Source organism: Physeter macrocephalus, chromosome 1 (genome assembly GCF_002837175.3).
Source record: "Physeter macrocephalus isolate SW-GA chromosome 1, ASM283717v5, whole genome shotgun sequence".
NCBI classification, from domain to species: Eukaryota; Metazoa; Chordata; class Mammalia; order Artiodactyla; family Physeteridae; genus Physeter; species Physeter macrocephalus.
The window spans coordinates 88,334,712-88,359,085 of NC_041214.2; the positions used below are offsets into that span (position 1 = coordinate 88,334,712).

Sequence of the window (24,374 nt, forward strand, 5' to 3'; positions counted from 1 at the left end):
TTGCTTCATTTCTTTTTCATTTGTTTTGGATCTGATCTTTATGATTTCTTTCCTTCAGCTATATTTGGGTTTTTTTTAAATCTTCTTTCTCTAATTGCTTTAGGTGCAAGGTTAGGTTGTTTATTCGAGATGTTTCCTGTTTCTTAAGGTAGGCTTGTGTTGCTATAAACTTCCCTCTTAGAACTGCTTTTTGCTGCATACCATAGGTTTTGGGTCGTCGTGTCTCCATTGTCATTTGTTTCTAGGTATTTTTTGATTTCCTCTTTGATTTCTTCAGTGATCACTTCGTTATTAAGTAGTGTATTGTTTAGCCTCCATGTGTTTGTATTTCTGACAGATCTTTTCCTATAATTGATATCTAGTCTCATAGCGTTGTGGTCAGAAAAGATACGTGATATGATTTCAATATTCTTAAATTTGCCAAGGCTAGATTTGTGACCCAATATATGATCTATCCTGGAGAATGTTCCATGAGCACTTGAGAAAAATGTGTATTCTGTTGCTTTTGGATGGAATGTCCTATAAATATCAATTAAGTCCATCTTGTGTAATGTATCATTTAAAGCTTGTGTTTCCTTATTTATTTTCATTTTGGATGATCTGTCCATTGGTGAAAGTGGGGTGTTAAAGTCCCCTACTATTATTGTGTTACTGTCGATTTCCCCTTTTATGGCTGTTAGTATTTGCCTTATGTATTGAGGTGCTCCTATGTTGGGTGCATAAAGATTGTGTTTTATGCATCTTTGTATCATTTGCACCTAGCACTTTGCTCATATATAATACTCAACAAATACTTATTAGATACATTTTTATATTCATGCTTTCACTTGGTTCTGCTCTGCTAAGCACTACTTCCTTCATGAAATCCTCTTTGGCTTTTTCTCCTCTCTAAATTCTCTAAAATTCTTTAGCACTTCTACAGATTTAATTCAACTATTGTGCAACTTGGACTTGAAGGCTTGATCTAGATAGACATTATAATCCCTTTTAATCCTAATAACCTGTAAATCAGCACCAACAATACATTATCTTATTCTTTTGGTGTGTATTAATTTTTTTTCACCTATTTAAGCTGAGAATTGTTTGAGGACAAACCGGATTTTATTCTTTCTGGACAAATGGTACTTGCTAAATAAATACTTGTTGATTGATCAGTTAAGTAGATTAATTTTATTTCATACTGTTACAGTTTGGAAATAGATGGAACTTTTTTGATTTAAGAATGTGTGAAATATTAGGCTGGGGGGAGCTCTTCTATGTAAAACTGAAGAAAAAAAAAGTCTTTTAAAATTAAACCAATATAGCATGGTGTATATATACCTTTCTCTACAGACTTGAGGCTGAACCGCCTAGATTCAAAGCCAAGCTTTGTCACTTACTATATAAATGACCTTGGACAAGTTTACTTAATTTCTGTGACTCTCAGTTTCCATGTTTATTAAATGGATATAATAATAATGCCTATCTCATATGATTGAGTTAATACATGTAAAGCTCTTAGACCAGTGGGGCACAAAGTAAGTGCTCAATAAATGTTAATGATGAATCATATACATACATTTAATAAAAAAACATTTAAAATTACTTTTTAAACTTAACATTATATTGTGAACATCTTTTCATGTTCTTAAAGGTTTTTTTTTTTTGTAAAAAATACCTTTAATGGCTGCATAGAATTTCATTGCTAAGAAATACCTTAATTTTGTTTACCAATCCAATACTTCTGGGTATTTAAGTTGTTTCCACTTTTAAATAGGCTTTTATTTTTACTGACATTTTTTCTTATCCAAGAACTGGGGAGAAGAGAATGGCTAATTTTAGAATTTAGAGGTAGTATAGCATCCTCTAGAGATAATACTGGATTTAGAATTAGTTAGAAGATTGAATTCTAGTTCAGAGTTTGCCCCTTTCTTTTCTGTGACTCTATAAAATGATCAGGTTGGACTAAATAATTTGTTGGGTCCTTTCCAGACCTACCTTCTCATATTATTGTGCAGGAATTGAGCCCATTTTAGCTATAAGTCTTAGGTATTATTTCCTCTAAAAGTCATACATAGATATCTTACCTGAAATAATCTATAACAGAGCTTCCCACCCAGACTACCAGTGACTTCAGCCATCAGGCCATCAGGCAGCCATCAGAGTCTGAGGCTGCTAGACCCCTGGGCTGGTCACCTCCAGCTGCAAGCAGCCTTATCTATGACTCCAGTCCCTTCTAGTTTACCCAGTATACTCTGCTGTACAAATATGATTTTCTGTATGTCATCTCATTCTGTGAAAAGGTTTGGAAGCACTGATGTATAAGAATGTATCAAGGAAAACTTTTGCTTGTGGTAGATATATATAGTTCAGATCCTTGTTATATTGTTGATAATTCTCTATTCTTTGACTTTTTAGCATGGCTGCTCGCTGTTTCTGGGATGCTGACGCTGACAACTGTACTCATGATGTTTTCATGAATGTAAGCCTATTTGGAACCCTTTTTTTCCTTTCTTAAGGTCACGTGGGCATTCCAAATCAAATCACTTAACTATTTGTTAAGATGTGAGGACACTTTATTTATTTATTTATTTTGGCCGTGCCACACGGCGTGTGGGATCTTAGTTCCCCAGCCAGGGATTGAACCCGTGCCTCCTGCAGTGGACCGCCAGGGAAGTCCCTGAGGACACTTTAGTTTTAGACATTTGTCTGAGACTTCTTCTGGATAAGAAGATTTTACTGTTCATTTGTGTTATTAAAGCAGAAACCTAGAGTGCTGCTTATAGGCAAGGATACTTTATGATGTAACTCTTCACAAGTTTGAATGTGGAAATCGCATATTATTTATTTGGTGCTAATAGACATATAGCAGTTTGCTAAGCTGCAAAGAAATTTGGGTGGTAGGGATTCATTCCATGAGCAAAGGTGATTTTTCTTTCAGTAACAAAATTAATTACTTTATCTTAAAGCTATTTCTCAAAACTAAACAAAAGTAAAGGGGAATTTTTAAAAAGAGGTTTCATTTAAACATTGGTATGTTATTGACATGAATGTCATGTATTTTAATCATATGTTGTTATTGTATACTTGCTTCCAGAAATATTCCCATCTTCTATCCAAATGCTCCCAGGTTGTTAATTAGTAGAGTCAGAATTAAAGTACAGTAGAGTAGAAAAGAACTAGATTGGGTGAATTAGGAGAGAGGTTCCATTTCTAGCTCTGTAACTTTCTAACTAAATGACTTTAGGTAAGTCATTGAACTTTTCTGTGGTTGTATCAGTAACACTAGGAAGCTGTACTAGATTTTCCTAAAGACTGGCTGTGGCTGCCTAAGAATAATTTGAGGAACTTGTTTAAAATACAGATGCCAACCCTCTGCTCAATAGATTCTGATCTAACAAGCCAGGGGTTGGTTCAGTGAATCTGAATTTTTAAAAAAGTTCCCCACATGATTATACTTACTGCCAGGTATGGAAGCTGCTTGTGTAGATGATCTTAAGGTACCTTTTAGCTCTAAAATTCTGTGGTCCTACCAAAGTTTTATTTATGCTCAACTGCCCTAGGGATCAAAGGCTGAACAGTGGGAAGTACTATGTAAATCTTCATTTATCAGCTTTCTAGGGGAAGGGTAAATAAAGCTCAGGTGGTGGTTTTTCCTGCTTTTTGGAGTTAAAACTGCATATTTCTCTGAGTCCTTATATAATACAGTTCATTCATTCAACAAATAATTCTGAACTCCTATTATGTGCCAGCTTCTGTAGTGGCCTTATATATATATATTTTTAAATAAATTTATTTATATTTTTATTTATTTATTGTATTTTTGGCTGCATTGGGTCTTCGTTGCTGTGCGCGTGCTTTTTCTAGTTGCGGTGAGAGGGGGCTACTCTTCGTTGCCGTGCGTGGGCCTCTCATTGTGGTGGCTTCTCTTGTGGAGCACGGGCTCTAGGCATGCGGGCTTCAGTCGTTGGGGCTGCTTTAAAGATTATCAGGATCAGTTTTTAGAATACAGGATTAGTTGGGGTGCTGTCTAAAAATAATTTTTGAAAGCCTGGTCTAGGTTGCTGACTTAGTCTACTGTATCTTTAGTTCAGTTTGTTGAGTGTTTATTTAGGCTTAATTTTTTAGAACTTAAAGTACTTTATTTGGGAGAAGATCCCAGGAAGGACCAATAGAAGATGAGGAAATGAGAGAGGGGAGAGAAAAGCATATACTATTGAGCTGATAATTGCTGTGGATAACCAGGGCTCAGTCCTGATGGAGAACTCTGGGTGGCATTGTAAGAACAGTGCCAGTCAAAGTGGGGTCCATAGACCACTGCCAGTCTATGAACTGTTTGCTATAGGTCCTCAACAAGATAAGTACATAAATTATATGTAAGGGTTTAGAAACGCTCATGGAATTTGACAAAGTAATTTTATGTTCATTGAATCTAATAAGAAGTTTTGGTTATATTTGTATGTTTCTTTTTTCATTTCATTTTCTTAGTTATTAATTTCTATTGTATTTTATGAAAGTATCAGTTCATAAGGGATTGGCAATTAAAACAAACGAAAAAATAGGTCCCTCACCACAGATAGCACTGTTTGAGAACACAGCTCACAGTAATCCCATCCAAGAAGCCAGGGAACTGGGCTAACCACAGAATTTGCTTCTGGTTAATAATCAGGTACTTGAACTTATATTTTCTCCCATCATTGCCAGGCTGGAGGCGAGGTTGGTGAGTTAGGAGTTGCTGAGGCAGGTGGAACTCCTGTACTAAGTACCTAAAAAGTGTTTTAACAAATTTAACTAGGATCTGGAGCACATTCTGAGATTCTGAGTTAAAAGATGGACAAATGAATTTTATCAATTAAGAACAAACAACCAGATATCATTTGTCCTTATCCAGAATTTATGACAGGGTGTTGTATTTTCATTATCTGTGAAACTATAATATCTTTGGGTTGGGTAATGCATTTACTCCAAGAAACTCAAAGCATTTTAATTATATTATTTCTTTGATAAACCAGGAAAAACAGGAATACTTGTTTTATGAATAAACATTACATAAAGTACATTAGTTTGCATTTTATTTCTTCATTCAAAAAATATAATTCTTTACTCATCCTACCCTTTTAGCAAGCAATTTTGTAGCTACCCCGAGGCAAACAAATTTATAGTTATACTCTGGAAAACCTGTTTCTTAAAGAAGGGAAACAGTCTTCATGATTGAAAATTGGCAAAGATCTGAGATGTTAATTTCACGTCCACACGTCCCTGCTGCCTTTAGTCCTTCATTAGTACTAACATTCTGGATTTGTGTGTTTGTTTTCTGTTTTGTTTGTTTTTTTAGGACAGTTTATTCTGTGTTGTAGTGGCATTTGGCTGTTTCTACTATTGAATCTTTGAAAGCTGGAAAAAGAAATGACCATGAAGAAATATGAAGTTTTTTATATTGTTAAATATCTTGACAAAATAAAGTTGGCAGTTTGGCAACTGAGTCTGTTGAGTTTTAGACCTTATATTTTAATGTTTTGATTTCTTTATAACATGTTATTACATTTGGAAGGTAGAGAAAAAAGTAGGGAAAATTCATAATTCAATTGTTCAAACATAACCAGTGGTGTTTTTGTTTATGCAGGGTTAAAAAAATCATGTATATAATTTTGTAACCTGATTTTTCACTTCTCATAATATCATGTGCATTTTTTTTGCCATTTTATTTGATTGCAATTTTCACTAGCATACTTTAATAGTTATACTTATTCCATTAGGTTATACACCATTGGTTATTTTTGCCATGTCCTTATTGAGGGACTGATTATTTCTAATTTTTCACTATTATAAATAACACTGAAATCAGTTTATTTGTGCATAAAGTTTTTTATCCTACTTTTTTTTTTGGAAATGAGGAATATCAAATAATATATTATTAATCAAACGTAACTACAGTGAATTTCCATATAGGAAATATTAATATCACCTTATAGCAATTATAGGAAAAGAGCATAAGGAAATTGGAAAACTCCAGTTTCTTAAAGACAGTTTTGTCAAAAAAGGTTGGAGTTTACTCTCCACATGTCAAGATGCTCCTTAGGTCAATATGCAGTGTCCTAAGATCCTCTTGGATGGTTTCAACCTAATCATTGCCAAGACGCCATCATGGACAGAGTTGTCTGCAGACCATCAAGCTGGTGAGGGTTACCAGGTTCTGGGTAGGACAGGCTCTTGCAGGTACAGTGCATACACATGCACATGGAGTTCAGGTAGGACATCAGCTGCTCCATCAACTACAACGTGAAAGGCCCTGTATGGAGGGCAATGTGATCATACTGTTGGAATCAGAGCAAGAGGCTCAGAGACTACGTTGATCCTGCTGAGCCCTGGATGTCTGGGTCAAGCACTTAGCCCATGTTTAGGATCAAACTTGTTTCAAGAAGCAGATCTGAATAACTCTGTAAATCATTCTTCATGGTGAATTATTGGAAGCATTTCCTTTAAGATCAAGAAAAAGGGAAGGATGTCCTCTCTCACCACTTACACTCCATATACTGTTGAAGTGCAAAGTTCCAAACAGTCTAAAAATACAAGTAAAAGTAATCAGAAGCACAAATATTGAAAAAAAAGAGGTAACCTGTATTTATGTGCAGACAATATGAGTGTGTACATCGAAAATTCAAAAATATCTAACACACAAACATTAAAACTAAAGGATGTCCTCTCTCACCACTTACACTCCATATAGTGCTGATGTGCAAAGTTCCAAACAGTCTCCTTTTTTTTTGCTCTGAACGTGAATATCATTCCTGGAAATGCAAACTGGCATCCGTTCACTGACCACACAGAGGCACTGGATCTTTCTAAGCCTCGGAGTCAAGTTTTGGAAACCTGCTAGTGCTGGAGTGTCTCCTGCAGAGGCAGGAGGTGACTGTGGCTCACTGTGGGGACAAGGACAGTGGGAGCAGAAGTTCTGGGAAGTACTCGTTGGCGTGAACCCTCCTGGAGTCTGCCATTAGCCCCACTGCTTTTCCTACATTTTGAATTACTGCTTTTATCTTTCACCCAGTGTTTTTGCTCAGCTCTTGCCACTCTACACTTTCCACAGCTTGTTAGTTTAAACATGTATTTTTCTCCAGGGTTTGCCCAGTGTCAGGGTCTGAGAGTTTCCAGGCTGTATATGAAATTAGCTCTCCCTTAAGACTCTCGGAGATTATGTTGGTTACTATCCCAATTCCCACTATCTTGTAGTAATGTTCGCCTTAGAGTCCCTGGTGTCTTCTCCAGCTAGCTGTCCTTATCTGTAGCACCTTAATCTATCTGCTCTGTTCAAATAACTATTTGAAACTGGAAAGGGAATGGTTACAATCCTTTTTTTCACCTGGAGGCTCCTTAGCAGATGCTTAACTTTACCCACCCTATTTCTTCTCAGCCACTTTCAAGTCAAGCATGTAGACAAAAATAAGAAGTAAATACACTGAAAAGTTCTTTTACATACTTCTTCCATAACATTGGGTATTTACTTGCCTTACATCTATAGAATCAAAAGGGACCCCTCCAATGGTTCATTCTAGCAAAGGAAAAAGTTTCTCTTCACCCGACACCCTGCCATGTGATTTCCTACCAGTGGCCTCCCTTGAATCCGTTCCTGTTCAGCTAGCCCCCAGTTTATGCCTAGGGATCACCTTTTGTTGAGCCAACCTGGGTTAGAAATAACAGGAAGAAAGAGGGCTTTTCACAGGACTTGGTTGGAATTCTCTTTACATCACCAAGTAGGGAAAAGGTGGCGCTGTGTGAAGCAGCCGCAGACCATGGGGTGGAGGTAGGGGATGTCAAGGGTGGAAGGCGTCGCGGCCATCTGCATTGTGAATGTGCTGGTACGAGTGCCTGGCACCACGCCAGGCGCTGGGGTGGAGTAGGAAGGACCAAGACTGACAGATCCTCCGGGAAGGGACCGAGCGCGGAGCTGGGCAGAAGGGGAGCCATCGCGTTAACGCTTCTTGAAGGACTGACAGTGAGCACGAGTGACAAGTCACAGCCTGTCTCATTACAAGATACATCCGTATCTTCACCGCATACTCTAGTTCCGCAAGGAGACTGACCCTTTGCCATTTTGTCTTCTGTCTCTGGGGATTTCGGTTCAGTCACTCCGTCCCCGGGGCCTCTATGGAGGCGGAACTACTGTGTCAGGGGTCGTGGTTTTCAGGGAAAAGTCGTGGTCGGAGTGACAAGAGGGCGGGCCGTAGGCGGGACTTCCGGCCCACGGTTCCGTCAGCTGCCTTTCCCGGGCGTCTCCCCGCAACCCCCTCAACTTCCCTTGCCCGTGACGCGGCGCCCAGGAGAAATTCGACGGGACAGGGACCCGGGGAGCGTGAGCTGCAGGTGAGGACTCGGTGTGTGCCTATCCTTGCGGCTCTATTTGAGAGGAGAAACTGTGGCGCTGGGACCGCGGGGAGACTGACTGAAAGAAGAGTGGGTCAGTGACAGCGAGGGGAGTGTGAGGCTGGGGCTGCAAGGCTGCTGTGACCCAGGGGCGCTGACAACGAGGGGACTGTGACTGAGACGCAGCTGCTCGCGAGGGGTCTGCGACCCGCAGCAGTGAATGCTGAGGGACTCTGACCTCGGATAACACGAGGCAGAGGCTGCGAGGGGACTCTGACCGAGGAAGTATGAAGCAGTGACAGCAGGGAACTGTGACCAAGGACCAACGACTCGGAGGAGACCGATCGATGGATAGTAACTGTGAGGGGGACTCTGACCTAGGGGAACATGAAGCGGCGGCTGCAGGGGGATTCCGACCAACGAGCAGTAACTTTGAGGGGCTGAGTTGGAGAAGAGTGTGGGATCAGTGACCGGACAGGGTACCGTAGCATGGTGTTTGGGTACGGGGTGTGGTGACTGGGTGGAGAAGGTCTTAGTGGGAAACGCCTTAGTGGGAAACACTGGTTTGGGACTTATCAGACAGACCCGAGTTTAATTTTATGGACAACCTTCTTGTGGCTGGGAGGCTCACCTCACCACTGAGCTACAGTTTCTTCCTCCGTGAATGGGAAGTTTGTGCTAGATTAATGTTTCCTAAACTGTGGCTTCCATCCTATGATTGGGTTGTGAAGTCTATTTAGTGGATGGAACCTGAAATTAAAAAAAAAAAAAGAATAGACTAGAAATTTTCAGTGTGTTCGCAGAGTAAGAGTATTATTTCATGAAACGTGTTTCAGTTATGTGTGTGTGAGATTATGATGTAAAATGGATTTCATGTGTCTTAAAATGTAGTAAAAAAAAAAGTTGGAGAAATACTGGACCAGATTACTTCTGAGTTTTCTTTCTGGTCTAAAATGCGACGATTCTACGACCAGGGGACTGTTTGGAAGTACAAAGATGCACTTAGGAAGACTGGATCCGGGGCTGGGGCACAGGCTCTATCAGATTGACTTAACTGGAGAAGTCTTCCCAAATAGAATCGAAGTGACCAGTTATGACTGGGGACTGAAACTCAGGTTCTCAGTTGGGAGAACCAACAGGTATATATTGAAATAGGGACAGTGATATTTATAAAGGCAGTGAGGATATAGGGGTTTGTGATAGGAAAAACTGCTAGGAATAGACATTGAGGAAGAGGGAAGCTTTGAGGAGGGTAGGAACAAAGCTTAGAAAGGGAACTGAAGATAGAGACAGAAAAGATTCTGCCAAGAAATAAAGTGGGAGTAGGGAGATATAACCTTCAGGGTCTTTTTCAATCTTGATATTTAGTGATTCTGCAAGTACAGAGAATTGCTAGTAAAAAGAAACTAGTTGAGAATGGAATTTGGTGCAGGAATCAGTGGTGAACAGATAGATGATTATCTTGGAGAAGACAGGATGATCTGGGAAGGTCAACAGTGGTGACTAGAATGCCACAGCGGAGAAGCTTTACTGTTTTTAGCTATCCAGTTCAATGATTTGTGCACTAGAGGCCAAGACTGGCATACTGGGAATGATACCATGCTGTGGATAATTCAAATGATGTTTTAGCTCTGGTTTTATTTCCTACCAGTTCCCTTTCATGAAGGCTGTTAGTGATGCAGATGAAATGAACTAAAGTGAATTTCACTACTTCCTCCTCTTTTACAGCCCTTTGTAGAAGGTGCTACTTACTGTGTCACCCAGTGTTTTAAAAAATATATCTAATAGAAGAAGCTTGAGGCAATTTCAACTTACCAGACACTGTGTTTATCTGATAACCTAATAGTCACCCCACCCTCTACACACACATACATTTTGTGATAGGGGAAGAGAGTTCAGAAAGATTCTTGAATGGGAATGAGTTGGGAATGGTGAGGGATAGCCTTTGTTTAGCTAAAAAATGGCTTTTTCTAGAACATTAGATGTTTACTTGGCTTACATTCAACATAACTAAAAGGAACTACTCAAGAATTTGTTCCTAGAACAGAATATAATGCTTAAAGGTAACTCACCACAGAAGGGAAGACATTTAAACTTGGGGACTGCAGCACTGCCTCTGGGGTCATTTGTGTCTGCTGAATGAAATGATTCTTTCTGACTTACCCTGCTTTGCAAATTCCCTTTGAAAACCAGTATAATGGCCTGATTGATAAAGAATGAACTTTTATTCCTTCCTCAGCCTATGATTTCTTCTCCCATAAACAGGTGAGGTTTTATTTTTCTTGGGGAATCTCCTCTTTGGATATGTGATCCCTTAAGGAGAATGATCTAGTCAGATAGATCCTTGGATTCAGAAGTCCCTGGTTACTTTATCTGATGTTAACACTGACTTACTCTGTGTCTGTGGGAAGAATTATTGCTTTCTCTTGCTTTAGATTTTCTATGGCAGAGATAACTGTTCTTCTGGTTAAATGGCCCTTTAAGAATCTGAAATATATGCATACTCAACAAATTTAGTGTACAATCTCATGGAGTTTGTAAACCACCTGACCTCATTCATGATTTTCCTGTGGGAGCTGAATAACCTCTTCATGTTACAAACTCTCATGAGGATTAATTTATGAAATATTCATAGAAAAAGCAAGCATAATAATTTGCTATTATTTTTAATGATGGATAAGGACAGAATATCTAGTTATAATTGTAATTTTCTTATGCTTTTCTTTCCAAGTATTTGCGTAACTCTCATCTGAAACCAGATCTTCTGGCTTTTCTACTAATAGAGGTAATTCTTCCTACTGAATCAAACAGAAATAGGTCTCTCTTACACTAACGTTTGTGTTACCCTAAAATAGATTGGAAAGAATAAATTTTTCTAAAAGTCATGATTTTGGGGGAATTTTTTCTGTTAGAGAAACCCTGAAATCAGAGTACTTCCCAATCATCACTGGACTGTGAGAGTTCCTTTTTACTCAAGATTGTGGCTGCTTCTACATCTTTTACCTACGTTATCACTACATAAGTCACATTAGAAAACAATAGGCAGAAATAGAGACACAGACATAGAGAACAAACGTATGGACTTCCACCAAGGGGGGAAAGTGGGGGGGCTGGGATGAATTGGGAGATTGGGATTGACATATATATATACACTAATATGTATAAAATAGATAACTAATGAGAACCTGCTGTTTAGCACAGGGAACTCCACTTGGCTGTACAGTAGAAACTAACACAACATTGTAAAACAACTATACCCCAATTAAAAAACAAAAAAAGAAAGAAAAAAGAAAACAATAGGAAGGAGAGTGTAAGAGCAGGGCTCAGCCCTCCTGCTTACATGCCCAGAGGGTAACTTCTAGCACTTTCTCTTTCCTAAGCTTAAACCTTTTTGTTTCTAGTCCTAAAGTTCCCTTTTCACAATATTCCTGTCAAATGGGTACCTGGACACGTGTATGAAGTATGATTTGTCAATTGTTTATGAATGATTTGTGGCAAAATTTAAATTCTAACTCCGTTCCTCTATAATTCAGTCAGTAAATTTAGGGAATATACATTTTTACATACATTATTTTGCAGTATATGCCAGGGCACCATTCCAGAAGAAAAAAAAAGAGTGATTCTCTAGTATATATTTGGCACTGTGTTAGGTTCATTTACATACATTATCTCATTAATATAAATAATTGTATTGCCTGTATTTTACTGTTTGCAAACCAGATTAGTAGATATATAGCAGGGTTGTGTTTTGGTTGTTTGTTTGTTGTCTTTTTTCAGTCTTTTTTCTCCCTTTCTTTTGGTAATTCTCTTGTTGAAAGTTACGTTAGTTTGAAGTTTTCTATGTTTGGACTAGAATGATTGCCAGGGGAACCCATGGATCTACTAGGCTGTTATATATCACATTCACAACTATTTGCAAACCAGTTTGAAGTGAGGTCTGCTAAAAATAATGACTTATAGTCTTTGCTTTATATTAGAGAACAGAATGAGTGTATGGCACTTAACAGAAAACGGTAGTTTTTTTATCTACATAGAATTACCTCAGATGTGATTACGTTTGTTTGTTTATTTTATGGCCTTAATTTGGTCTTAATCTTTTTTGTGCCGTGGACCCCTTTGTCAGTATGGTGAGACCTTGTTGACTTCTTTTTTGGAATAATGTTTTTATTGCAAAAAAATACATAGAATTATAAAGGAAACAAATTATGTTGAAATATAGTTATCAAAATATTTTAAAAATGTGTGATATAGCACATGTAGTTTTTATTAACATAGTAAATAAAGTTTACTGTCTATCAGTGAATCTTATAGCTATAATTTTTAAATGATCGTGTGTTTAAACAGTATTTCAAGATATTTGTAACGAGTGTGATATTATATGAAAATATCTATGATTTCTATTGGTGACAAAGTCTATTCTACTAAGTGTGCTATTACTGTTGTGGCTTACGTTCATAATTGAAGGAATGGTGAATTTGCCAGAGGCTAGTGAAAATAAAGATAATTTTTTTGGTCCAAATCCGAGACTCCCTGAATCTGTCGTAGACCCTGCCTTAGAGATATGAGTTCCATAACCCACTCTAGGAAGAGCAAAATCTAAACACAGGGTTTACTCACTGATTTTTCTAGTAGAATAGTGGCAGAGCAAAATCATTCAACTGTAAGAACTATTATAAGTGTCCCTTGTGGTTTTTAGGATAATCTCTTTACTGAAATATCCTACTGTGTGGTCAGGCGCCAAAAGAAACTTTATTTTGGTCCAGGACTAACCCAGGGTCTGGCACAGAGTAAGTGCCCACTCAGTGTTTGTTAAATAAGGGTTTCTCTGGAGAAATTAGAGGGAAGAGATCAAGTTCAGAGCTAAGATCTTAGATGTGGCAATTTACAGGTCCCAAATATTGAGAAATAACATTGAGCTCTGATTTAAAACTAATCATCCGTGCAGATCATGTTGTGAAATCACTTTTACATTTAGAACTTCCCAAATCAGGCATTCTTTTGACTTATTCTATACAGTGTGGTGATATATACAGGTTAGTGACATAAACTGTAGAAATCCCATATCAGAAAGTTATGGTACAGTTTCTTGAAATAATTCCATTCCTAGCACTGTCCTCCACTTTAGAACTGTTTGCATAATCTAGGTAGAATTCACTACCAAATTATTGATAAAACGGATCCTGTTTTCATCTAGAATAGAGTTGGCAAACTTTTTAGGTAAAGGGCCAGATAGTAAATATTCAGCTTTGCAGGTTCTACAGTCTCTGTTGCAACTACTCAGCTGTGCAGTTGTAGCACAAAAGTGTCCATGGACCACTTTTCATTCATTCATCAGTGAATGAGCGTGGCTGTGTTCCAGTAAAACCTTAACTACAAAAACAGGCAGTGGGCCATTTTTGGCTTGTGAGCTGCTCTAGGAGTTCTGCTGGTTCTTGAATCCAGTCCCTCCTCCCCACTATGGGTTAGACATATCCTCCCTCAAGCTTCAAAGGTCTTTACACAAGGGGTGATGTGACTGCACTGTTATCTGTGGGAAGGCCTGAATGTACAGCAGACGACATGGTTAAAGCCAACAGTATTTGATTCACTTTAACCTAGGAGTTCACAGAGCTTGCCTCTTAGAGCACTACTTTATTAAGCTCCACAAAGGTAGAAGCAGATAAAGATCCCAAGTACAAAGTATGCTTGCTCACTCAGCTTTGGAACTGGACATTGGTATGCCAGTAGAAAATTACTGAGCATAGGGTTTTACTGAGGAAGAGACAATTGTAGGCCCAGAGACAGGGGAAGCAGGAATAGAATGCAAAGGAAAAATTCATGTTTCCTCTTTTTACAGATAGTTCCCTGTAGTAATCAGTCAAATTTGAATTAGGTTTAAGGGTATACATGATTGCAACTTCTATTTAGGTTGTTGCATAGCTTAGGAAGCAGAGTCCACCTCCTCTTTCACCCTGGGGTGCTTACTAAATCTACCAACAATAAGGAAGTAGAATAGAGGGGATTGGGTGGGAGTTTCTAAAACTGCACTTGTTGGAGACTTTCATCTCTAAAACACAAGCATATGCATACCAGCGCCCAGATTTTGTCTCCTTCAAGATATTCACGTTGGAAAGACACTTGATTAGATTTATCCTCAGTATCTCCTCCCTGCCGACACACATTTCTACTTCTGTGTACTTCCTTAATAGCAAAGTTAATCCATCCAAGCAGGCATCTACTGGAACATTAAAGAACAAGGCAAGCAGTGTATACTGGGAGGTTAGTCAGCAGAAATGGAGCCAGATTTTGTGAATCTGGGTAAAAATCACAGGAACAGATACCACATTCTGTATCTTGAAAGCAATTTGGAGACACTAAGGCACTTAATCGGCAGGGTTATGGTAGTGATGGTGGTGGTGTGGGTATTTATGTCCATATTTAGAATCTGTGCTTGAATGGGGAATTTGAGTGACTAAGATAAGGTGACTTATCTCGGGACTGAATATGTAGCAGTGTTGGAAAGATCAGGCCTTACAAATGCTGCCTTCTGGCTGCCAGCTCCCTTTTTCTCTTTTGTTATAGCTTCTTTTGACATAGAAACTTTTGGGGAGGATAAACTGCTAAGGAAATAGGAAGTTTTGGCCCACCCTAATGGGCTCATAAGTGAGGCTGTGTATTCTATCTCCAACTGCTTTCATTTTGACTCATCCCAACTTGATTAATGTGGGTGCTATGGCTGGAAGCCAGGCTCCACTTGCAAATCATTGGGCAATCTCCTGCTCCCCATCCCTATTTTGATCTTGTACTGTATTGGCTCTGAGGAGGTGTCATCTTTTCCCAACCCTATTACCCACTGGACAAACAGGTATTAAGGCAGCCTGTGTTTGTGTGTGTGTGTGTGTATGTGTTCGCTCTGGAATGTAGATATTTAAAGTCTCCTCCTTTTCCAGGGTCATCACTCACTTTTTCTTGAATAGCATTGGTTGATTGCAAAGGGGCAGTTATCATAAATGGAGAGTTGGGTAGTATTGTTCCTCATCATTGGAGGTATTCAGTGGTTACTGGGCAATTGTGAGTATTGTAAAGGTGGTGTGATTTTAGGTCAAGCTAAGTCTCAGTATAATGAACTAAAAAGCCAACATATATTTGCTACTCTCAGTATGCCCTCATCTTCCCACATACCTTTTCTCAGTAGCAAATTTGATGTGTCCTAGCAGACATCTATTGGAACTTTAGGGAAGCTGGGGGTAATTTTTTTTATCAGTTTAGGCACTAATTATTAAATTTTTATATATACTTTCATAGTGTATAAGTTAGTAGATGTGAGGAACATGGGGATGGTCTAAGAGAGCCAGTGAAAAATGAAAAACTTGAGAGACCTATAAAGTCAAAGTTTAAAAATTAGTAATAGTTCTAGACGAAAGGTGTGAGGGTTAATCTCTTTATAATTTCTGAATTTTTTTAGGGTCACTATTATGGAATGACTGTGATCTTGGTGTTTTCCATCTCCTAAGAAAGTGGAGAAGATATAGAAGTGTTTTGCATTATAAAATGAAAAGTATTAGATGTGTTTGTTCTAAATCCAGAGGATCTTAAGACTTCAGTTTAAGTCTGATGTGTAATGTTCAGTTTAAAGTATACTATAAGGGACTTCCCTGGTGGCACAGTGGTTAAGAATCCGCCTGCCAATGCAGGGGATGCGGGTTCGAGCCCTGGTCCGGGAAGACCACACATGCCGCGGAGCAGCTGAACCCGAGTGCCACAACTACTGAGCCTGCATGCCACAGCTGCTGAAGCCCGCACACCTAGAGCCTGTGCTCCGCAACAAAGAGAAGCCACCGCAAAGAGAAGCCCATGCACCGCAACAAAGAGAAAGCCCACGCGCAGCAACAAAGACCCAACACAGCCAATAAATAAATAAATTAATTAATTAATTTAAAAAAAAGTATAGTGTAAAATACAATATATGACACAAAAGTCATCTTTGGAAAATAGAAGAACTGTAAGCAGATAAGAAAAAAATACTTTTGACAGGATGAGAGCTTTGTTTTGCCATCTTTGATACACTTATAAATTGACAAGTACTTGACCTCTTTCCATCAAAACAAAATACTAATGTGAGTAGTGCTTTTCAAAATTTCAAAGGAGTTTTTCCACTTATTACATTTATTCAAATAGTTATTGAGCACCTACTTTGTGCTAGGGCTCATTGCCAAGTATTGAATGCATTAATTATGATTTTGTGGTTCTAAGTGATAAAAAACCAAGCTTAATTGAGCTTAAGCAAAAAGGGGAATGTATTGGTTGACACAATTAGGCAGTTCAGGATCTGGCTTCTCTCCATCATCAACGTTGCTTTCTCTGTGTGACTATTTTGAGAAAGACTCTGTTCCTGGTTATAGGATGACCGCTAGATTGTTATAGGATGGTTCCTAGAGTCAGGTCTCCAGGCTTGAATTCACAGAGAAAGAAGTGATAATCTTTGTCCAAGAATTCCTGTCTGGCAAGTCCTGAGATTCACTCTGATTGGACTATCTTAGGTCACCAATCACTGCCCTTCCCACCTCTCTCCTCCCCCAGTCTGTGGCCTGAGAGAGGGATGTGCTAATTGGTTCAGGTTAGGCACGTGGCATCTGACGGTATGGCTAAGGGTGAAGATCACACAGACCGAATGATACTGAGTCTCCGAATGAAAATGGGCTCTTTTCAGAGCAGGAGAATTGAACGGTGGAAAGACAGCAACATCAGGGAGTTTGTTTTCTAATCTCTCATTTGCACTCACCATAACTTAGAGTTAAGGTACTAGGTGGAGCTAGATTTTTTTTTTTTTTTGGCCAGGCTGAGAGGCTTGTGGAATCTTAGTTCCCCGACCAGGGATCGAACCCATGCCCCCTGCAGTGGAAGTGCGAGTCCTAACCACTGAACTGCCAGGGAATTCCCTGGGAGGAGCTAGAATGAAGTCTCAGTTTATATGATATGATTCCTGGTCTAGTGCACCCTCTACTCTTCTACTCTGGCCCAAACCAAAATAAGCCCCTGGAATTCCTAAGTAGTCTGTCAGCGATATGCCCAGTGAGAAGGAGCCCAGTCTTTGTGAAAGATGAAATTAAATTCCTGCTTGGCACAGTGTAGTGCATGGCCAGAGTGCAGTAAGTGGTTTTGTTTAAATTCATGTATGACCATTTTATATACTAGGCAGCATATAATAAGTAAATAAATACTAGGCAGTGTTGTTACGTACACAGATCCTAGAGCCAGAATGCCTTGGTTCAAATCCTGGTTTTGCCCTGTCCTAGGTGTGTGACCTCAGTCAAGTCATTTAACCCAGCTGTGCCTCAATTTCCTCATCTGCAAAATAGAGCAAATAATATTATCTACCGCATAAGATTGTTGTGAGAATTTTTATTTAATATATGCAAAAGGTTTATAACTTTCTGGCACAAAGGAAGTACTCTGTGTTAGCTATAATTTTTATCATCACTATTATCATAATCTTTGGGACTGTGATAGAGAAATGTGGATGATGTGATAGTACAATGAAATGGGTTTACATCTGATTGAATACCTTAATCATTAAGAATTCTAAATATATTTTTCTCTCCTGTTTTCTAAAGATAAACTCTCCTGTGTTTTATATTGTACTAACCTAGAGTATTAAGAGTGGATCTCAATGAGGAGAGAGGGGTCTAGTGGTATGTCATATTGGTGTATGGTGACATATATCTATCCTGATCAATACTTTCAGCACTAACATGCATGGAGACATAAAAACCATGCTTTTCAAGTGTATAGGTTACATGAAATTGTGAATGCTAATGTGATAGATGGCAGTCATGATTTGAAATTATTTTAAGATTAGAACAAACAAAAAGATCAACCATGATGGACTTTAACAGGATTATGACTAATAAAATGAATGAAGGTATTTCTACACAACCTCTCCTTGAATGTCCTGGTATGCCAAAATGAAATGCCCCCGAGGTAACTCAGCCCCTTTTCAGATAACTCTCGTTCCTAAAAAGGTTTTTATTATGTTTAGTTAAAGTTTGTGTCTCTGCATCTTCCAACTAGTGATTCATTTTCTATTATCTGGACTTTCACAGAATAAGTGTCTGCCCTATCCAACATAACAGGCATTCAAATATTTAGAGATAGTTATTAGGTACCTTCTTGTATAGTACAGTGTCACATTTTATTGTATACCACAGTAGTTAAGGGTGTGTAGTCTGCAGCCAGGCTGACTGAATTTGATTCCTAGCTTCACCACTTACTAGCTGTGTGATCTTATTTTCTGTGCCTCAGTTTCAATAGTGATAAAAATAATACATCTATGTCAAAGGGTTGTGAATGTTAAGAGAGTTTTTTGTTTTTTTTTAATTTATTTAATTTATTTATTTTTGGCTTCATTGGGTCTTCATTGCCATGCGCGGGCTTTCTCTAGTTGCGGTGAGCGGGGGCTACTCTTCGTTTCGGTGCTCGGGCTTCTCATTGCAGCGGCTTCTCTTGTTGCGGAGCACAGGCTCTAGGCGCATGGGCTTCAGTAGTTGTGGCACGCGGGCTCAGTAGTTGTGGCTTCCGGGCACTAGAGCGCAGGCTAAGTAGTTGTGGCGCACGGGCTTAGTTGCTCCGTGGCATGTGGGATCTTCCCGGACCAGAGCTCGAACCCGTGTTCCCTGCATTGGCAGGCAGATTCTTAACCACTGTGCCACCAGGGAGGCCCCGAGAGTTTTAATATTTTTAAAGTTTTTAGACATACAGGTGTTATACAAATGCTGACAGTAGTAGTAGTAGTAGTAGTAGTAGTAGTAGTAGTAATAGTGGTGTTTCTTCATCATAGCTTAACATCAGACTCTAGAAGAATTCTTGCTACAATAGTAATTTTTATTTTTTGGATTAGTGTCTGTTGGGCAAGGGTGTTCAATTGTTAAATTACTTTATTTTTTTTAAAGATTTGTTTATTATTTATTTATTTTATTTTTGGCTGCGTCGGGTCTTAGTTGCGGCATGCGGGATCTTCGTTGAGGCGGGCGGGATCTTTTGCTGCAGTGCGCCGGCTTCACTCTAGTTGTGGCGTGCAGGTTTTCGCCTCTCTGGTTGTGGCGCGCAGGCTCCAGAGCGTGTGGGCTCTGTACTTTGCAGCACACAGGCTCTCTAGTTGAGGCGCACAAGCTCAACAGTTGTGGCACGCAGGCTTAGTTGGCCCGCAGCACGTGGGATCTTAGTTCCCCAACCAGGAACCAAACCCGTGTGCCCTGCGTTGGAAGGCGGATTCTTTACCAGCGGACCACCAGGGAAGTCCCTAAAGTTCTTGGTATAGTTTGGATACAGGCTCTCTAGTTGAGGCATGGGAGCTCGTTGTGACGCGCTGGCTTAGTTGCCCCGCGGCATGTGGGATCTTAGCTCCCTGAACAGGGATCGAACCACGTCCCCTGCATTGGAAGGCGGATTCTTCACCCCTGGACCAGCAGGGAAGTTCCAGAGCGGTGATTCTTAAATGGGGTAAGGATAAGATGGGGAGATGGAGCATACTTCATGTTTTATCATACTTTTACATTAAAAGTACATTTTTTATAGTAGTAATCATGGGTGAAAACTTGACAAAATCTTTTTGGTTATAGGGGATACGCAGAAGATAGACTTTAAGGCAGATGATGGCAACTACTACTACTATGAAATAATAATAGTAGCTAATGTTTACAAGCACATACTGTGTGCCAGATGCTGAGCTAAGGCTTTACATGGATTATTCCATTTAAACCACATTTGTTAGATGATGAAACTAAGACTTGGAGAGATAAAGGAATTTGTCCAAATTTTCATGGCTAGTTAGTGGTAGAAATGGGATTCATATTTAGGTAATATGATTTAGGGGCTGACCTCTATTTAATCACTACAGTATGCCAATGGAGTGAGGTTAAAGATTTTTACTTTTCTCAAAATGGAGCATGGATAAAAAATATTGAGAAACACTGCCTTAGACATTTGGTTAGAGGTATTTATATAAGACAGAAGGAGAGATTTTGTTGAAGAATGTATGTACTTAACTGAAATTCAGGTAAAATATGTTAGTATTACTATTATTTACCAATGGGCTTTGCAATGTGTCAGTACTAATACTGATAATAATGGTTGCCTTGATTCTTTGTTCATGAATTTTACATTAGCTTTAAATAGCTAGTCAGATACCTCCTTTCTCCTCCCTTGAGTTCTCATTGTGATATTTTATGTTTTTTTAATCTAGTGGAATAGATCCAGTGTCACAATATCTAGTGACTCCAGATATCAATTTGACTTTAAAATATCTTTAAAACCACAAGGGCAGTATTTAGCACCTTTGCTTCTTTCTAGTATGATGATATCTACCATGTGTTTGGCTGGTTAAGTTGAATTATGCAAGGTGGTTCAGTACTTCAAGAATTAAACAGTTAAAAAGCAAAGCAGAATTTATGTTATGTATATTTTACCACAATGTAAACAAAACAAAAAAGCAAAGCAAAGTCAGAGTAGGGAGGGAGAGATGGATTATAAAGTGGTATGAGGAAACTTGAGAGTGAGGGATATGTTTATTAATTTTGATGATTTCACAGGTATATAATGTTAACACTCATTAAATTATACACTTTTAATATATGCTTTATTGTATGTCAATTATAGTTCATTCAGTAGAGCTGTAAAAATATTATAGCACACATAATCCTCCCCCCAGCCCCGACACACACACAGAGCAAAGACTTCTGAGAAGTTCCTATAAACATGTCTTTGGATGTGTTAAGTATTTTTCTATTAAACTTTAAGGAATTTTAACTTGAAGTCATGGAAGGTAACTGGTGAGAATATGACAAGACATTTTTTCCCTTGATTTATTTTGGCATCCTTAAAACTCTATTTTGTATCATGAATGAAAAGTACAGGTGACTTAAGCACCACCTATTTGTAATGTCAGAAGAGAGACGAGCAGAGAATTAAAGAATTCTTTATTGCTTACGTTGAAAGCTTATCAGGAAATCCTAGCAAAACTTTTCCAGTAGGAAAGATCTGTACAGCTGACAAATCAGGCAGCTTTGGAATTAGGCCAATAGCCATGTCAGTTCTATTTGATTGGTGCTGGGACCTTGTTTACCTTTAAGTGACTGTGACCTTTTATTCCACTATTCAGTTAGGCTGGTCTGACTTAAGTTTGCAAAAACTGAAGGAACCCATGCCATGGAAAGAATGTTCTTGATTGAGGGAAGCAGCAGTAATGATGAGACAGCTTCTTTAAAAAATCTGTGAATTTCTGGGAGACAGCATCCTGGCTTTCTCATTTACTAGCTGTGTGATGTCTGGATAGGTTGCTTAACCTCCCTGATCCTTAGTTTTCTCACTTGTAAATTGGGACTAAAAATACCTGCTTCTCAGGTTATATGGGTTAAATGAGAATAATGTATATAAAGTACCTAGCACAGTGCCTGGCACTGGTAATATTGAAAAAAAAATAGTCAATTATGAATTTGCTGTTATTATCTTACTTTCTTGCAACACATTTAGATTCCTAAAACATACTTCTTGGAATATATGTATCATCTACACTGACTCAAAGAGTTAGGAAGGAGAGGAAATCTGTTTCTAGAGACCCCAAAAGACAACCTTAGATGAGGGCCTATCTGTGTAGAAAATGGTTATTGAACATTTTTAAAAGTAACTTTTTACTTTAAAAAATAAAGTAAAGCCTTTAGAAAAGTTGCAAGAATATTAAAATGAACTCCTTTATGCCTGACTCACCTTCATACATTGATAACATTTTGCCATATTTGTTTTACCTTTTTATATGTAATATACACATTTTTCTTTTTTCTTTTTTTTTGCTGAGGTTAAGTTGCAGAGATCATAACTCTTTATCCCTAGATACTTCAGCATAAAAAAACAATGACAGTCTTTTACATAACAGTATAATGATCAACTTCAGGAAGTTTATTTTAACATTGATATATTATTATCTGATACAGAATCCATATTTTAATTTTACTGATTGTCCTAATAACTATCCTTTATTACAATTTCTCCCCCAATCTAGAATTATGCATTACATTTAGTTGTCATTTCTTTGGTCTCTTTTAACCTGGAACAGTCCCTCAGCCTTTCATTGTTTTTCATGATTGACATTTTTTTGAAGAACACAGCCTTGTTGTTTTGTAGAATGTCCTTTAGTTGAGGTTTGTCTGATTGTTCCTCATAAATCCATACAGGTTATGCATTTTTGGCAGATGATGTGTCCTCAGTGCCTCACATCAGGAGGCATTATTGATGATGTTAATTAGCTTTAATTACTTAGCTGAGAGATTTTTTTTACTTTTTTTTTTACATTATTAATAGTGTACATTTAAAAATTTTATTTATTTTTTTATACAGCAGGTTCTTATTAGTTATCAATTTTATACATATTGCTTAACATCAGACTCTAGAAGAATTCTTGCTACAATAGTAATTTTTATTTTTTGGATTAGTGTCTGTTGGGCAAGGGTGTTCAATTGTTAAATTACTTTATTTTTTTTAAAGATTTGTTTATTATTTATTTATTTTATTTTTGGCTGCGTCGGGTCTTAGTTGCGGCATGCGGGATCTTCGTTGAGGCGGGCGGGATCTTTTGCTGCAGTGCGCCGGCTTCACTCTAGTTGTGGCGTGCAGGTTTTCGCCTCTCTGGTTGTGGCGCGCAGGCTCCAGAGCGTGTGGGCTCTGTACTTTGCAGCACACAGGCTCTCTAGTTGAGGCATGGGAGCTCGTTGTGACGCGCTGGCTTAGTTGCCCCGCGGCATGTGGGATCTTAGCTCCCTGAACAGGGATCGAACCACGTCCCCTGCATTGGAAGGCGGATTCTTCACCCCTGGACCAGCAGGGAAGTTCCAGAGCGGTGATTCTTAAATGGGGTAAGGATAAGATGGGGAGATGGAGCATACTTCATGTTTTATCATACTTTTACATTAAAAGTACATTTTTTATAGTAGTAATCATGGGTGAAAACTTGACAAAATCTTTTTGGTTATAGGGGATACGCAGAAGATAGACTTTAAGGCAGATGATGGCAACTACTACTACTATGAAATAATAATAGTAGCTAATGTTTACAAGCACATACTGTGTGCCAGATGCTGAGCTAAGGCTTTACATGGATTATTCCATTTAAACCACATTTGTTAGATGATGAAACTAAGACTTGGAGAGATAAAGGAATTTGTCCAAATTTTCATGGCTAGTTAGTGGTAGAAATGGGATTCATATTTAGGTAATATGATTTAGGGGCTGACCTCTATTTAATCACTACAGTATGCCAATGGAGTGAGGTTAAAGATTTTTACTTTTCTCAAAATGGAGCATGGATAAAAAATATTGAGAAACACTGCCTTAGACATTTGGTTAGAGGTATTTATATAAGACAGAAGGAGAGATTTTGTTGAAGAATGTATGTACTTAACTGAAATTCAGGTAAAATATGTTAGTATTACTATTATTTACCAATGGGCTTTGCAATGTGTCAGTACTAATACTGATAATAATGGTTGCCTTGATTCTTTGTTCATGAATTTTACATTAGCTTTAAATAGCTAGTCAGATACCTCCTTTCTCCTCCCTTGAGTTCTCATTGTGATATTTTATGTTTTTTTAATCTAGTGGAATAGATCCAGTGTCACAATATCTAGTGACTCCAGATATCAATTTGACTTTAAAATATCTTTAAAACCACAAGGGCAGTATTTAGCACCTTTGCTTCTTTCTAGTATGATGATATCTACCATGTGTTTGGCTGGTTAAGTTGAATTATGCAAGGTGGTTCAGTACTTCAAGAATTAAACAGTTAAAAAGCAAAGCAGAATTTATGTTATGTATATTTTACCACAATGTAAACAAAACAAAAAAGCAAAGCAAAGTCAGAGTAGGGAGGGAGAGATGGATTATAAAGTGGTATGAGGAAACAAAACAAAAAAGCAAAGCAAAGTCAGAGTAGGGAGGGAGAGATGGATTATAAAGTGGTATGAGGAAACAAAACAAAAAAGCAAAGCAAAGTCAGAGTAGGGAGGGAG

The 24,374-nt window shown here is 38.4% G+C and overlaps 2 protein-coding genes across 3 annotated transcripts in view; both read left to right on the forward strand.

Moving 5' to 3' along the window:
- Positions 1-5,461, forward strand: part of DYNLT2B (dynein light chain Tctex-type 2B) — a 24,915-nt gene extending 19,454 nt beyond the window's left edge. For both annotated transcript variants that reach the window (XM_028492688.2, XM_007110488.3), the window contains 2 exons: positions 2,398-2,461; positions 5,315-5,461. In XM_028492688.2, coding sequence (XP_028348489.1) covers positions 2,398-2,427 — 30 coding nt within the window. In that variant the 3' untranslated portion in view covers positions 2,428-2,461; positions 5,315-5,461. The remainder of the gene's footprint in view (positions 1-2,397; positions 2,462-5,314) is intronic.
- Positions 5,462-8,228: 2,767 nt separating this feature from the next.
- PCYT1A (phosphate cytidylyltransferase 1A, choline) overlaps positions 8,229-24,374 on the forward strand; it is a 48,267-nt gene continuing 32,121 nt past the window's right edge. Inside the window, exon 1 of the mRNA XM_007110483.3 lies at positions 8,229-8,340. The gene's annotated coding sequence lies outside the window, so the exon portion shown is untranslated. The remainder of the gene's footprint in view (positions 8,341-24,374) is intronic.